This window comes from Fulmarus glacialis, unplaced genomic scaffold, assembly GCF_000690835.1.
Source record: "Fulmarus glacialis isolate BGI_N327 unplaced genomic scaffold, ASM69083v1 scaffold8171, whole genome shotgun sequence".
Lineage (NCBI taxonomy): Eukaryota > Metazoa > Chordata > Aves > Procellariiformes > Procellariidae > Fulmarus > Fulmarus glacialis.
This window is the reverse complement of record NW_009191795.1, coordinates 6275-21918: the sequence shown is the minus strand read 5'-3', so window position 1 is coordinate 21918 and position 15644 is coordinate 6275. Positions and strand designations below refer to the sequence as shown.

The 15644-nt window shown below is 39.7% G+C and overlaps 1 protein-coding gene across 1 annotated transcript in view; it reads left to right on the top strand.

Annotated features, from left to right (window-relative positions):
• LOC104083352 (G-protein coupled receptor 98-like) overlaps positions 1-10350 on the top strand; it is a gene marked incomplete at both ends in the record, with an annotated part of 85455 nt that extends 75105 nt beyond the window's left edge. The window contains 2 exons of the mRNA XM_009586810.1: positions 9130-9178; positions 10073-10350. Of these exons, the coding sequence (XP_009585105.1) occupies positions 9130-9178; positions 10073-10350 (327 nt within the window). The remainder of the gene's footprint in view (positions 1-9129; positions 9179-10072) is intronic.
• Between the last annotated feature and the right edge of the window lie 5294 nt (positions 10351-15644).

Sequence of the window (15644 nt, the reverse complement as noted above, 5' to 3'; positions counted from 1 at the left end):
TAGATTTGAAGGGGGAAAGGGATAAAACCAGGCTCACTAGACATAAGCCTGGGGGCGGCATGTCAATGTTTGAGGGACAGTGTGCTAGCAAGGTCCTTCGGTCTGCCATCTCAGTGGAGGTAGGGGATGGAGATCCATGCTGCAGCAAAGGGTTATTGATGTGTTAGAAACCATGGAAGCGCCTGAGGATGGTTACATAGGAATTAGGGCTTCACCCCCTAAAAAGGTGGCAGGATCAATAGCCCAGCTGAAGTGCATCTAAACCAATACATGCAGCATGGGCAACAAACGGGAGGAGCTGGAAGCCATTGTGCAGCAGGAAAACTATGGTATAGTTGCCATCACGGAAACATGGTGGGATGACCTGCACAACTGGAGTGCTTCAATGGATGGCTATAAACTCTTCAGAAGGGATAGGCAAGGAAGGAGAGGCGGTGGGGGTATGTTAGGGAGTGTTTTGATTGTCTAGAGCTTAATGATGGTGACAATAGGTTTGAGTGTTTATGGGTAAGAATCAGGGGGAAGGCCAACAAGGCAGATATCATGGTGGGAGTCTGTTATAGACCACCCAACCAGGATGAAGAGGCAGACAAAATATTCTATAAGCAGCTGGGAGAAGTCTCACAATCGCTAGCCCTTGTTCTCACGGGCGACTTCAACTTACCAGATGTCTGCTGGAAATACAATACAGTAGAGAGGAAACAGTCCAGGAGGTTCCTGGAGTGTGTGGAAGATAACTTCCTGACACAGCTGGTGAAGGAGCCAACTAGGGAAGGAGCCCCGCTGGTGTTGTTTGCGAACAGGGAAAGACTTGGGTGTCATGTGATGGTTGGAGGCGGTCTTGGGCATGGCTATCAGGAAATGATAGAGTTTTCAATTCTTGGAGAAGTAAGGAGGGGAGGTCAGCAGACCTTGGCTACCTTGGGCTTCCGGAGGGCAGTCTTTGGCCTGTTTAGCAGGCTGGTTGACAGAGTCCCTTGGGAGGCAGTCCTGAAGAGCGAAGGAGTCCAGGAAGGCTGGACATACTTCAAGAAGGAAATCTTAGAGGTGCAGGAGCAGGCCATCCCCATGTGACGAAAGATGAGCCGGCAGGGAGGAAGACTGGCCTGGCTGAGCAGAGAGCTTTGGCTGGAACTCAGGAGAAAAAGGATAGTTTATGACCTTTGGCAGAAGGGGCAGGCAACTCAGGAGGACTACAAGGATGTCATGAGGTTATGCAGGGAGAAGATAAGAAGGGCCAAAGACTAACTAGAACTTAATCTGGCTACTGCCGTGTTTTTATAAACACATGAGAAACAAAAGGAGGGCTAAGGAGAATCTCCATCCTTTATTGGATGTGGGCAGAAACATAGTGACAAAGGATGAGGAAAAGGCTGAGGTACCTAACATCTTCTTTGCCTCAGTCTTTAATAGCAAGACCAGTTGTTCTCGGTGTACCCAGCCCCTGAGCTGGAAGACAGGGATGGGGAGGAGAATGAGGACATGGTTTAGTGGTGGACTTGGCAGTATTAGGCTAACGTTGAACTTGATGATCTTAAAGGTCTTTTCCAACCTAAATGATTCTATGATTCTATGATTCCACTCTGAGGAGGCATTTCTACCTTAAACTTTAAGAACTTCCCATTGACAACAGCTCAAATTCTCTGTTAAATTTTCTGTTAAAAAACAGTTCCACTGCCTGAGAGTAACTTGCTGGAATTCAAGTCTGTGAAGGGTTATATGGGGTTGGTATTTGGGCAAGCAAGATTCTTCTTCTCTGTTTTTAAATTGATGCTAGATATTCATTGTTAGGTTAAGATGTTAATATTTAAACAATGTTCCTTAAATAGTAGTAGCCACTTTTAAATTTAATATAGGTAAATGTAAATATAGTTATTATTTTTTATGTTTCTCAAAATAGTTTACTTGAAAGTGCTTAAAATCCTGCCTGCAGAGCCCTCTCTCATTTTCTTGTGTATTTTCCTAGATTTTTCCACAGTAGATAGGATGCTAAATTCTTACCACAGGGCAGACACTTTGTAATTTTCCATGTGCTACTTAGAAGTTTATGTGAGATTTGGAATTAATCACTTATACAGTTCCCCCTCATAATGTGGTTTATCTGTTACTGATTGACCAGGGTAAGTAAAAAATTCTTAAACTATTGATGATGCCTTTCTATAAATTAACAATGCCATTAACCTCCACTCAAACAATGAATTATTTTCCTGAAAAATCTCTCCCTTGAGAAAGGGGTTGAAACCATAAAGTCAGAAAGGTTCTTCCTATAGTAGCCCTTGCAGTGCTAAAAACATACCGTGGTTACATATAAATATCTCCTTTTGTTTCAATGTATAAATTTGCAAAGGAGTGAAGTGAGTAGTTGAACACCTTAGGGAGCTATAAACAATTATACTGGAGCCAGAAGCTTCAATCCTTTTTCCGCAGGAAAGAAGACTTTTCCTTTTTGTTAGCAGCTGGAACAGAAACAGGCAAGATCAGTTCCAGTGGTTCCATTGGTAGCTTTCCCATTATCCACAGAAGGAAAAGGGGGCACAAGGGAGGGGGGGAGGAAATTATTTTTAAGGAGCATTGTTTTGTGTTCACAAACAGAATTTTGCAAATAGTCTCTTGTTTTTCTATTATGTAAGCTGGAACAAAAAAGCCTCCCCCAAAATACAAACTATTTCAGTAAGTTTATGTATCTTAAGAACTAACCATATTTTCAACTTCAGTAATGAAGACTTGAGGCAGTTTGTAAATGGAACAGCCACAGTCTCCTGTCTCCAAACAAAATAAATGCCAATATGAGAACGCACGAAACGATGAAAATTGTTTTCAGATTACCCTGAGAAACATTTCTCCATATGAACTCCACATACAATCATTAGAAACGATCAATTTTTAGTTAATGCTGGATTCAGAAGGAGCTATTCCACTTTTCCCTTCTTTAAAAAAAAAAAAAAAAAAAGAACAATTATAATTGTTGAGGGCAAGGATGAAATAGAGTTTTGTTGAACATTTACTATTTAAGACTTATTTGCAGGTCACACAGTAACACAGAGGTCAAAACTGAGTAGGTTGTGCTCACTGTCACACCAAACAACTCTCTGTTCTTCAGCGAGTGGTGACCATTTCTTACCTGCGGTAGAAAGCACTGGTCCAGGGGGAAACGGTGATCAGGAATCTACTGTTTATATTGGCTTGTGTAAAAGGCAGCAGACCTATGGGTTATGTTTTGTAAATCTAAAAGAAAAATCCATGTTCAAAGTCATAGTGTATTTATAAACTCATCATACTTTCATGCAAATCTTTTCTGGAATTTCAGGAATTTCATGCATCACTGAATTTATAGGTGGGATGAACTCTTCTCTGGCACTAATGACACCATTTGCTGCTATCATTTCACTTCTTAATTTGATACCTGTATTCAGTGCACATTAGGAAAACATGCCTGTGCACCAGGGGAGAGAGGTTTTCTTTGACCATAGTGCCTGCATGTTCAGGCAGAAAAAGCCCAAGTTTTGTCTACCTTTAACAGTGCATTGTACTTGTAGAAGTGATTGCTTTGAAAGTCACACTTAAGGATATATACTAGCCATCTAATACTAAAATTGTCAGCACTAATATGTCTCATACTGATTTCTCACATATTCTATTGCGAGAATATTTTTCTGGCACTTAATCTATTTTTTTTTTAACGCAGCATTGCTTTCAGTTTCATCGTTGGGAGAAATGGAAGATAGTGCAGTAGAACACATACTTTTTCTTCTCCTCCTGCTTATATACTTCAGATATTTGAGCTTATACCAATCACCTGTAAACTGTATCTTGAACCTCCTTGTGTATGAACAAATTCCTGTCTGTTGCTGACAGCTAGAGTAGTCCTTTCCACCCACAGCACCACCTGCTGAGACCCGGCACCCGCTCTTTTAAAAAGTGCTGTCTCCTAGCAGTCAGTAGTCTCACCACTTCCACCTTCTGCTTGCAGATGGTACCAAAGTCTTTTGTAATTGGCCTTTGTAACTTTTTCTTGCCTGAAATCACAATTAAAAGATATTAAAATTCAAAAGGAAAGAAAAGGAACGTTCTCATTAAGAGCATGTAAGGTATTTGTGTGGTGGTGTTTGTGACAGGTTTATTACAGTGCCTCAAAACTGACAAACCAGCCTGCAGCTGTGAATTAATTCTCTGTAGTGATGCGAATAATGTGAAAAACTTTTAAACGTACTGGCTGGATAAAGCTAATAATATTGCTTCTATACTTAAAGTTTAAAATACATTTAATTACACAGCCATCTGATTATCTGGCAGAAATATTTTAAGACCAAATTTTAATTTGGCTGATATCTGGCAGTTCATTCCCACAGAAAGCACTGAAGATTCTCAAAAATACCTTCAACCTCTACATTCGAAGGCTGGCATGTCTCTGGTGAGCAAAGGTGCCAAGTGGAGACCCACTGCTGCAATCAGCTTGGCTATGTTTTTATTTAGCTGTCCTGCAACATTATTCTGCCACAGTGGAAAAACATATTGGGAATTAAACCTTAACTTATCGCTCAACTAATAATTAATGAATAATGTTTTGAGGGGAAGAAAATTCGTTATGTTTTTTAACTAAGCTGCAACACCGTTTTGAACCCTCTGTCACATTGCAAACACGCTTTTTCTCTTAGAGAGTAGTCAGTTTAACAATAAACTCTGTTCTGGGTTAATTTAGACATGAAAAGTAACTGTCTCAAAGTATTAACTCTTTACATGCAATGGTATTGCTTCGACTGCTACGAATAAGTACTGTCGTAGTTTTTAAGGGCTAGGTAACCTTTTTTGTGTGGTTCCTCAAAACATGAATAATACTAATTCTCGCTGTCATTTGAAGTTGCTTCTGGCTTCTTTCTTTGTAGCGCCTTCCTGTATTTCCAGCTGGTGGTTTTATTCTTCCATGTATCTTGCTTCCACTCTTAAAGATAATTTTTAATGAAATATTTTGATTGTTAGGCCGGATATCAGGCAGAAAAGAAATCGAGAACTTTAAGTCAGGGAAGACAGTGGGAAAAGGGAGAGAAAAGGGGAAGCCCAAAGAATACTCATTTTCAAGTCACAGCTTCCCCTGTGACTCATGCCTCACTAGTCTGGCTGAATTCCTCTGTTTAGGGTCAGTTCAGGCCTAGAGGAAAGAGATTTTAGAAGAATAAAAGAAATGGAAACCTGCTCGATTGCTCTTGGAGCATACAGCTTGAGATTTCACTGTGCAGCAATGTCCTAACACGAGTGTATGTTAAAAATATGTTCTTCTCCAAGTTTTGTGGCTTGCTAACCTCTTTGGAGATGCCAATTCATAAACTGGTTATGTCAGTCCTGTGCAAAGAACATAAGCAACCTCCATTTCAAAGGTGTGTCTCATAGTCACAAGACTTGAGCCAGAAAGAACTGGCCTTCAAGAAAACAGGTGGGCTTTGAAGATTTTCTCTTCCTGAGGGGTGTAGACCATGACATTTCCTCTCCACCTATGCTCTGATTCAGACTTTCTAAAAATGCTGCATTGCAGACTCTCAATTTAACATTCCTCTGATCCTCTGCAATTTTATTTCACCCTTAACCTTTTTCTTAATGCCTCTTCCTCTCGCCCAGCTCTGTGCCAACTGTCTCTTCCTGCATTATTTAGTCGGGGCCCAAAGCAAACAGCAGTATTTGTTTTATTCCGTGTGTTCTGCAGTGTTGTTTAAATGTAATGAAAAACAATGAAGGTAGATATTTGCAAAATTGCTTCCTGAGAGTAAAAATTTTTATGAGGTTGAAGATAATGTAATGAAAGTTTGCAAGTCTTTACATTTCTGGAACAGAGATAGAGATAAGTGTAATAAAATTATGATAAACAAAAATCAAAATTCAGAGACAAAAGTGAACACAGGACAAATTCCAATGTATTTATAAATATGTACTAATTTCCTCAGTTTTATGACATTACTGTTGAACTGCTTACTTTTACAGGAAATAAAATATATTGCTCTGTCAAATAGTAGAGTATGTTATCAAAGGTAATAAACAGTTGCTTGGTCTTCACTTAGCTGATAATAATCTCTTCAGAATTGTCTTTTGTTTTCATGTACTCACTATCATCAGAATATTACAGAAGTGATTGCCTCCTGTTTTTCCTTTAAATGTTAATTCCTGAGAGGTGTATTTTTTTGAATTTTAGTTTTCTACTTCCTGGTCAAAGCAATTGTTCTTTAATTCTGTTTTAAAGAGATTTGGTGCAAGTCAGGGATTTTGAGAGCAGAGCAGTGCTGTTTACCCATGGTCTTGGTTAGAGGGGAATGAGCTGATACCCCTGGCAAAATGATAAGTTTGAGACCTTTGTCAAGACCTCTGTTGACGTCCATCTTTTCTGAAAAAATAAGCAGAGAACAGAAGTTATAAAATTAGCTAAAGTAGATTTTAATATGAAGAAAAGGTCACTTTTACTGTGTGCAGCTGTAGTCCTTTTTATTCCTGGAAAGGCCTGCTGTATTTTCAGTATAGGAATTCTAGTGATGGTGAGCATAACAGCGCACAAAAGTATAGTAAATCATATGAATTGCTGCATTTCTTGGGAACACTTGATGGCAATCTCCCTCGAGATCTGTTTAATTTAGACAGTGACCAAACCACCAGAACACATATGATGATGGGGGATTTCCACTTAATTAGATGACTTTCGCTTTCACGCTGAACAGACATGCCCACTGAGAGGCAGCCTTTACCCACACTCCAACCTGAATGCTCCGAATTCTGGCATTTCTTCACGTTCATTCAGGTGGGGTTTTTGTACCTATCCGATGTGGACTTTCTTTACAATTAATTTACCTTAATTAATACCTTAATTAATTTAAGGAGGGAATGAAAGGGAATCCTATATTGCACTCTCTAAAACGTTTTGCATTAATGCTCTGTCTTGAGCAGTCACATCAATATCTCCAATATGTTACAGATACCAGCAAATGAAGTATTGAGTAAACAGGTTTGAGACTGTGGAGAGAAAAAAGTATTAACAGAATTTTGGGCTCATTTGTTCTGTGTGGATACTAATTTTTGTAATCTTAGGGTTTTACATTTGCACTCAAGACACAAAAATGCAGTAAAACATAGGAAAATAATCCCATTTTTTCATATATTAATTTATACTTTGTAATGAGAAATGGTTGAAATGACTAATCACATGGGGTGAAAAGTAGAACTTATGTTTTTCAATTACATTCACACTGCTTCAAAATAAGATTCTGAGCTCGGTTGCTGGCTCAGTGAAAATCAGGGAAGCAGAGGAAAATCTGCGGTGGATCTATGTAGGAAAGGTTCAGCTTGGCATAGGCTGTACACCTGGGGTTTTAATCCATTTGCCTGATTCTGTATTTTCATGCTGTACGCTTACATCTAATCAAATAAAAAGCAGAGATATACATGTTCGTAAGGGTATGCTAAATTATGGTATGGTTCATGTAGTAATATTGCTGTAGCTGCAGTTTGCTCACAGCAAAATTTGTAGGACAAGATAATATCTTTTGTTACACCAGCTAGCACAGTTGGAGAAACTAGACAAGTCTTCTAATATGGAAACAGTTTTAGTAATGAAGGACTGACGAAGGTGCTGGTGTCCTTCAACTTCTGAATTTTTTTACTAATTAGATGTTTTGCACAAATTTACTACCTCACAGAATGGTTTTGCTTCACTGTAAATTTTGTCAGCTGCCAGTGACCCAAAGGGGCCATCACAGAAGCCTGCCATTGCTGGAAAATTTTACAGAACCCTACTTCTTTGCCTAATACTTTTCCCTGCATTTCCATCTGAGTGGCTGTGCAGTGCAAAAAATGAAGCATATGAACCTATCCAGTGACATTTTATTCATCAGGTCTTGGAGAGCAAGGATGTGCCTGTGTAGTCCTTTCCTGGCAGACATAAGTATACATTTCTCGTGCTTCAAGCTGGACCCAGGCCAGCTCTGAACAAAAACTGTTTAGCTGCAGTTAGAGTTGCTTTGTGTTCAAACTAATGTGGGACTCAGCCTCTCAGCAAGACTTATTTTCTCAAGTACAACACAGTGTTAGCCAAACTTTACAGCTTTTGATCTGGAGCTAGCTCATATTCAGCTGACTTAAAGCATAAGGCAGATGAAATCACATCTGTGTGCAAGATAGAATACAAATTAAAGCTGATCTTATGCAACATGGCCATGGCTAATGGCCATGCATGGCAGAAGGTCTGTCCTCGCTGCACCGAGGGGCTTGGGGACATCCGTTTGAGCTATTTGCGGACACAACCTGCAAATAGGTTGGAGGGGAATGGGAAGGGGCTGAGAGGAAGAGTGCAGGAAGGTACCTGCACGGGTGAGGTTAACTAAGGAACTAAGGAAATTTAGTTTTTTTCTTCAAAATGGCAAAATACAGTTTTGCTTTGGTGTCGAGAAGCAAATGCAAGCAAGCTCATCCACGAATGCAATATGGAAGTGGCATGGAATCAATGCAAGTCTGGAGTTCAGAAGTTACTTCAGTGATAGTAATTAACTACCTGAACATATTAAGAAGAAACAGAAAAGCAAAACATGCGGTGATGAAGTCGTTTCAGTTAATAAATTAATGTGCATAAGCTACTTTATGCACATTTGACCTTCTCGTGTTGATTAATTTAACAAATGGGAGGGGTCTGAGGAGAGCATTTGCTATTATTAGTATAGTCGAGCATAGGAAGCGTTTGAAGCACTTGGTCACAGCAAAAACATCCCTGTTTCTGTAGGAACAAGCAAAATGTTGAGACTAAATACAGGAACAATCTCTAAAAGGAGGCAGGTTTGAGATGTGTGACTGTTTAAGACAAACATTCTTTGTGTTTGGCTTGTGTTGCAATAAAAGATAAGATGGATAATACCATGTTCCTAGAAAAAAAGAGGCTATAGAAAAAGTGCGTTTGTTCACATCTTGAAAGTAAATGTGGTGATTAATTGCTTTAGAACTATCAGTTAAGCAGAGAGGGTGTTTGCTTTCTTGTATATGCACCCATACACAAAGCTATTCTGCTCAGCCTGTTTTCCTTGCATATGTGATTTAAGTGTAAGCGCTTCAAAGCGCTTCAAGGGTTTTCAGAACTCTGTTTTTTGTCTCGGCTTTTTTTGCCTGCAGAATTACCACACACCCGTGAGAAATATTCATCGTTTTGGGCCTGCTAAACGTAAACAGCTCTCAGTTTCACAGTGACAGAGCTGCAGAGGAGCTGCAGTCACCTCAGGGAAGGAATGTGAACTGGGCTAGGCAGCTATCAGCTCACAAATAGTTCTTTTAAAGAACTTAGATCTGAAGTTGTTTGACTCTGTCCTATCACGAGAAAATTGGTCTCCGTGCTATGAGTGGCAGGAGCATATTCAGTGTTTAAAAGGATTCCAGAAAAAATTATTAAGTCATGGATATTTATTCCTCTCACTCTGATTGCTGTATCCGAGTTATTATTTGAAGAGAATTCTCTGTTGCACTGCATTGTACAGTGTATATCCTGTGAAGTCACAGAAGATTTTCTATTCTTGCAGCTTGTTTTGTCAGTCAAATAGTGCTACACAGCGTGGTCTGGATATCAGTTTTACTATCGTTAAAAAAAACACCAAACATGGTCATTATATATGACAAGCTTTTCCTACTGTTCCAGAACGTATAGTAGAACACATTATTTTTGAGCCTAAAAATTCCGTAGCATCTTAATCAGCTGTGAAATACTTTCTTGTCTAAAAGCAAATTTTGTGCAGGCAGGTTCAATTGGAAATGATTTTGAAATGTTTCCAGTTACTTTTTCTGGTTTCAGTCTGACACAATGAAACAGGAGATGGTTCTAAAACTACTGCCCTATTAGGAATGGCCTTTGTTTTTCTTACAAGATATGGTCAATGAATCACTTAATTAGAATAATTAAATGGAGTTTTAATGGATTAAATGTCAGTGGTTGGGGTGGTATTACTTCACTACTAAAGCCGGAAGAATTTATAAATAACGTTACAACTAAAATAAACCAATTTGAAGTATTTGCACTAAAAAAGGCAAGTCTTTTTATCAGAAGGTGTCCTGCAATATCTGGCAGCTATCAGGTTAATCAGAGGAGCTGCCGAGAGCCGGCACGGTGCTGCTGTGGCTGGGAGCAAAACCCCGGGAGAGGAGATGCTGGGGCTGGGGACACACTTGCTGGGAGAGGCATCTCATCCCCGTCCGGCAGAACGTCCCCGCTCGGGACCCCCGCTGAACCCACCGGAGACCATCTTGTGTGACCACACGCTCGTTGGTGTCGCGATCGGTGGGAGAGGGTCCATACCGTCTCGGGCAGCAGCATGGACCTCTGTGGTTTTTGAATGCTGCTTTGAGGTGAGCTGATAGCAACAGGTGACAGAGTCGCTCGGTGTTAAGCCTTTACGGGGAAAAAAATAAAACAAGAATCGGAGATCAGGAGTCTCATTCGCTCTCCGTCATATAACTAGTGTCCATTTTGTCCCCCCTCCCCTTCAGCGGCGTTATTCCTTCTTGTTGTCACAGTAAGTGGAATCCGTGTCAAGGCCAGAAGTTCATCTTTCTGAATAACAAATAAGTGGTACTGAAGAAAACAGGAATAGTTTTCAATTTATCACATAACAGCTTTGTTTCAGGGAGGTGCTTTTGAAAAAACAAAAGTTTGAGCTCAAATCCTGCTGGATGTTAACACAAGTCTGGTTTCCCTGACGTTCTCTTGACTGCCCCGTGCAGTCTTTCTCACATGCAGTGTCTGATCGCTGCAGTCGGGTGGCAACCACAATTGGAGCCTCCCTACTGATGCCCAGCAATCATAAAAGAGTCTTGAAGCGGCTTACAGCTGATGTAAATAGTGATCTCTCTCTAGGTGGTCTTATTTGCCCAGCCAGTTGAATTGGCAGTGCTAGGAAAGCTGCACAGATCCGCTTTTACCTGCCCGGCCCCGAGGGTGAATCCCTTGCAATATAAGGGCCGTATAATTTGGAAATGGCTTGTGACAGAACTGTGCTCTGGAGTCTGAATTTTCATTTTAAAATACATTCCTACAACTTGAGCATGTAGAAATAGACCCAAATCACAATTTCAACTTTACTCTGATGCAATAGGGTTGTTTTTTCCTCATTCGGGTGAGAGCTTGAAAGTTCCCTGGTAGCTGTGAAGCTGCCTCATTCATACCAGTATCAGGCTTTGAGAAGTTCGTGCTGAAGCCATAGGTTCTGGCTCCTTTTCCAGATGCCTTTTTCCCTGAGGGATTTGCAGAAGTGATCCAGACTTTGTCCCACACCTACTTGCACTCCAGGCACAGAAAGGCCTTTTTGCTTCAGTCAAGTGTACTTTAAACCCAGCTTTTCTGTCTGAATGCTGAAGATTTCCTTTAGTGTATTCTGCGTGTCCCCTGCTAGATTTAGGCTAAACCCTAAACTGGGTTCTTACCGTTCTCCAAGTTCTCCTCTTCATTTCTTGCAGCTACTGTAAACCCTCTTCTTTAACTGGTCACTTCTATCCAAAAAGTCTACTATTTTACTTTCAGACCCTTTGTGGCGTGTGGCCTGTTCCGCATCTGCACAGCTGACTCAAATACTGTGGGAATGAACTGGCCACTGTGCCCTTAAATCTACCATGAGACTTGCCTTAAGTCACCACCTCTACAACACCATCATCATCAGGGCAAGGAAACAAAGTATTTCAACACAGGAGAAGACTTTAAAAGCAGCTTGGAGTGTATGTACCATCTTCAGAGAAAGGTGCTAGATGCAGAAATGCATTATCAACCTGTCCCAACTTAATATGCACTTTTTGATGGATGACAGAGTCAGTCCCTTGCCTTGTCCCTTCCCCATCTGCCCCAGGACGGTGGATGTCCTCCTCTGAGAATGACTACATGTGTCTGATGAAACCAGGAACCTACGAGTTGTTTCTCGTGCTTCTATCCTACCATATCTGCAGCTCCAATCTTGTCAATAGCTTCCCTGGAAAATGAGTTACTAGTGAGTGCATTTCTGTTCCTGTTCAACTATGATAGAGCAGGGTATTTTGGATATTTTGTCTGTTTTCAATAAAAGCCCAGGGAGGCAGTTTAAAGTCCTTTGGACTGAGGGGATCCATACGAAGTGAGATACAGGAGGGCAAGTCCGTGGCCCACAGCTTCTCTTAAGAGGGATATGAGTCACCAGTCAATCCTGTGACCATTATGCATATCAAAACCTAAAGCTATTAAAATAACATTAAAAATGTTGGGAAGAATCAGCTAGAGCAGTATGTATAAAGGAAAGAATACAAGGACACTAGTGCACCTTTCTAGTCACAGCATTTGAAAGTTATAACTTGTTTTATCTACCTAGCTTCAGAGAACATCTACAGGGCTTAAAATTCAGCTACACTGGATATGAAGAGTCCAAATCACTGGGTATTGGCTGTGCTTTGGGTACGACAGATTAAATATCTCTTTTACTCTAATTCCTAAAAGCTTGAGGACTTTTGCAGTAAGAACAGTTCTGAAATATCTGAAGTGTTGTGAAATGAAGAGACTGTCTCACATCCCAGTTTTTTCCCCACCCTTTTCATAAACTACACAAATATTTTTAAGTATTGATGGAAAATATAGCAGGTGATTTTAAAATGTAGAAAGCAAACTGCCTTTCTATTTCTGTTACTCTGAATAAAGGGACATCCATTCTCAATGAACTGATTTCCATGTTCCATAAAAGTGCATCAGAAATTTGAAGGTAGTAAGTGTGATAATAAATACAAATATGATCAAAATGGTGCCCAAAGCATGGAATATGTTTAAGTGCTTCATTCCCAGGGTCCCCTGGTACTAGTTTACCAAACTAACATTTCAAATTGTGAGTAATTAAGACAGAAACATGCAAAGCAGCTGACTTAATGACAATACAGAAATGTGTGCTCAAATTCTTCTAGCATTTGACAGGAGATCCTGACCATGAAACAGGAATTAGACCATATGAGCCTACATAGCCCAGCCTTGGGCATGGCTGTCTAATTTACTAGATAAAATACAGACAGTGGTTAGTTATTTTTTAAATACAAAAGTCTATGTCTACATTACTGTTTTAATAGAAGTCCCTTTAATAAAATCTGAGAGGTAATTTTAAAGAATTAAACTTGAATCACTTTTTACTTTTAGAAATTTTGCTAAGTCTGGCTTTTGACTACTATCTACAAGGCCACTTACTTTAGACAAAGAAGTTGATGTGTGTTCTGCATTCTCATTATACATGAGAAACTATTACAGAAAACATTATATTCTCTAGTGCTCACCAGAACCTCTAGTCACTAAATATCAAAATAGTGAAATAGGCATTATAGAGTAATTTGTCAGACTAGTTTCATATGCAGATGCTCTATTCCAGAATAAGCATCAGTTTATTTGAAATCATTTTTGCATGATGAACAACAGTTATTTTAGGAATAAATGCCTACCTCTGCAGTTTGTTTTCACGTGTTGGCAAATCCACAGAGGACAGATTCTATACAGATAAGGAAGTTTCTATGTTTGAGTTTGAAAAAGCGATTCAGTCTGTACTCCTGAACAAAGTCCGTGGCAGCAGGATACAACTCCTAAATTCTATAAATACTTTAACCACACTCTGGAACTTATTTTTAAAATACTGTTTGCGTACTAAAAGTTGTACTTAATACCTAATCTATGTTAGTGCTATAGGTTAGTCACAGTTCTAGGATCATTATCTTTTTGGCATATTTAATGCATTTTTCTTTGTCTGTTTTTAATCTAAGTTATTGCTCAGAGCACTAGTGACCCAGTTCCTTCCCCTGCTTGTTTACAGATGAGGTGAGTCTGTACAGAACAGATAAACTATGACTACTAAGAGATTATTTAATGCTATTTAATAATCTATGTCAGCTAGCATGCTTGTGAAGGTTTTATTATAGGCATCTGAAAAGTCCTGTCTTCAGGTGGAATCATCTTAAATCTTTACTGCTTGTTATAGCCTATGCTATTTACTAATTCACATTGATTATTGTGGGTTCAAGAGTCAATTCCATTAACACAACAAAATCCAAAGGTTTTGTGTTCTATTTTTGTTAGGGAGAGAAACCTTCTTCTGCTCTGTAATTATGAAGCCTGTTGCACAGAGAACGCAGCAGTTAAAGATACTCATCATTCTCTAGGCCGTATTTCGACATTTAGAAGGAATCTGGATCAAAGATTGCCATAAATATTTAAATAAGACCAGCATTTCTTTAATGTCATAGGTTACAATAATAGTAGAACTAGGGAACTTACCTGTTAGCCCTTGTTGAAGGATGCTTAGTTTATGTTAAGTAAATTTCTCTTTATGCGTTAAAAGCTTCTGGCAAAACTTGAACTGCTTCAATTAATTATTCTTTCACATCACACCAGACTTCATCTTAGAATAGCTCTTCCAACCAATAAATGAAGAGAGATCCCGTAGTCTTGCTTTCTATATCTCTGTTTTTTCTTGAGACTGTAGAGAGCGTGCACTCTACCAACAGAGGTACTGGTGAAAATCATAACCATTTACCATCGCCAGCCTTCTGCTAGAGGTTGCATTTTTAGTGTACCTGCTTTTTGAGCTGCTTATGCAGCCGCTAATTCTGTAAACATGACTCAGATCACCATTAACAGTTTAACGAGGAGGTCTTTGCTTAACCTAACGCATTCTAACTGAAGAAGAAAAGGAAAAGCCTAGCGAAGCCAGAAGACACCATGTGTCTGCAATTAATTTAAATTATTTCTTTTTAAAGATAGATAAAGAGTTATCCTTCACAGCTGGTTAGCTGTATAGAGAAGCATGGGAGACCTCTGCTACCGTACTTAAAATATTAAGCAAGGGGTCACCCTGATTGCATCCTGACCCCAATTTATGGTGAGTCTGCCCTACCCTGTGTTGTGATACCTACAGGGGAGAAATCTCCTGTCGTCATGCAGACGGAAAGAGAGCTGCAGATTACTCCAGCCAGCATCTAGACTCTGGGGAGTGATTTCATGTTGCTCATTTTCAGGTTATTTCAAGAATCGGGTAGAAAAAATAGAATAGTTCCAGTTGGAAGGGACCTACAACGATCATCTAGTCCAACTGCCTGATCACTTCAGGGCTCACCAATAGTTAAAGCATATTTTTAAGGGCATTGTCCAAATGCCTCTTAAACACTGACAGGCTTGGGCTGTCGACCATGGGGCATGAGGCATTGACCATTTCTAACTATTTACATAAAGCATCAGGAGTTAACGGACGTGTTTCCCTTGAAGTAATTTTACTTACCCAGCATCACGTATCTGGCCCTGGAGAGAGTCCTAAATTCAGTTTAGAGGTAATAAATGGTCATGCTGTCAAATCTGTGTATGCTTATTGCAGGAAACTTACACCTGAACTTTAAGAAAAATTATATCCAGAAATGGAGGAAGTGAAAAGTCACTTTATTAATAGTTTTACCCAATATACCCCCTAAGCGTATATAGATCCCACTTGAGAAGCTTGTAGAGCCAATTAATTTGTCATGGCAGATCTCCTGCTCAGGGTCTAATCTGAGCTTCTAGGTAGAAAACAATACGAGGCAAATCCTACCGTGGAAAGTCAACATCCATCAAAAGAGCTTGTTTTGGACCTGCATATTCAGACTGCCCTGAGCTGTGTCTGGGTACTTGA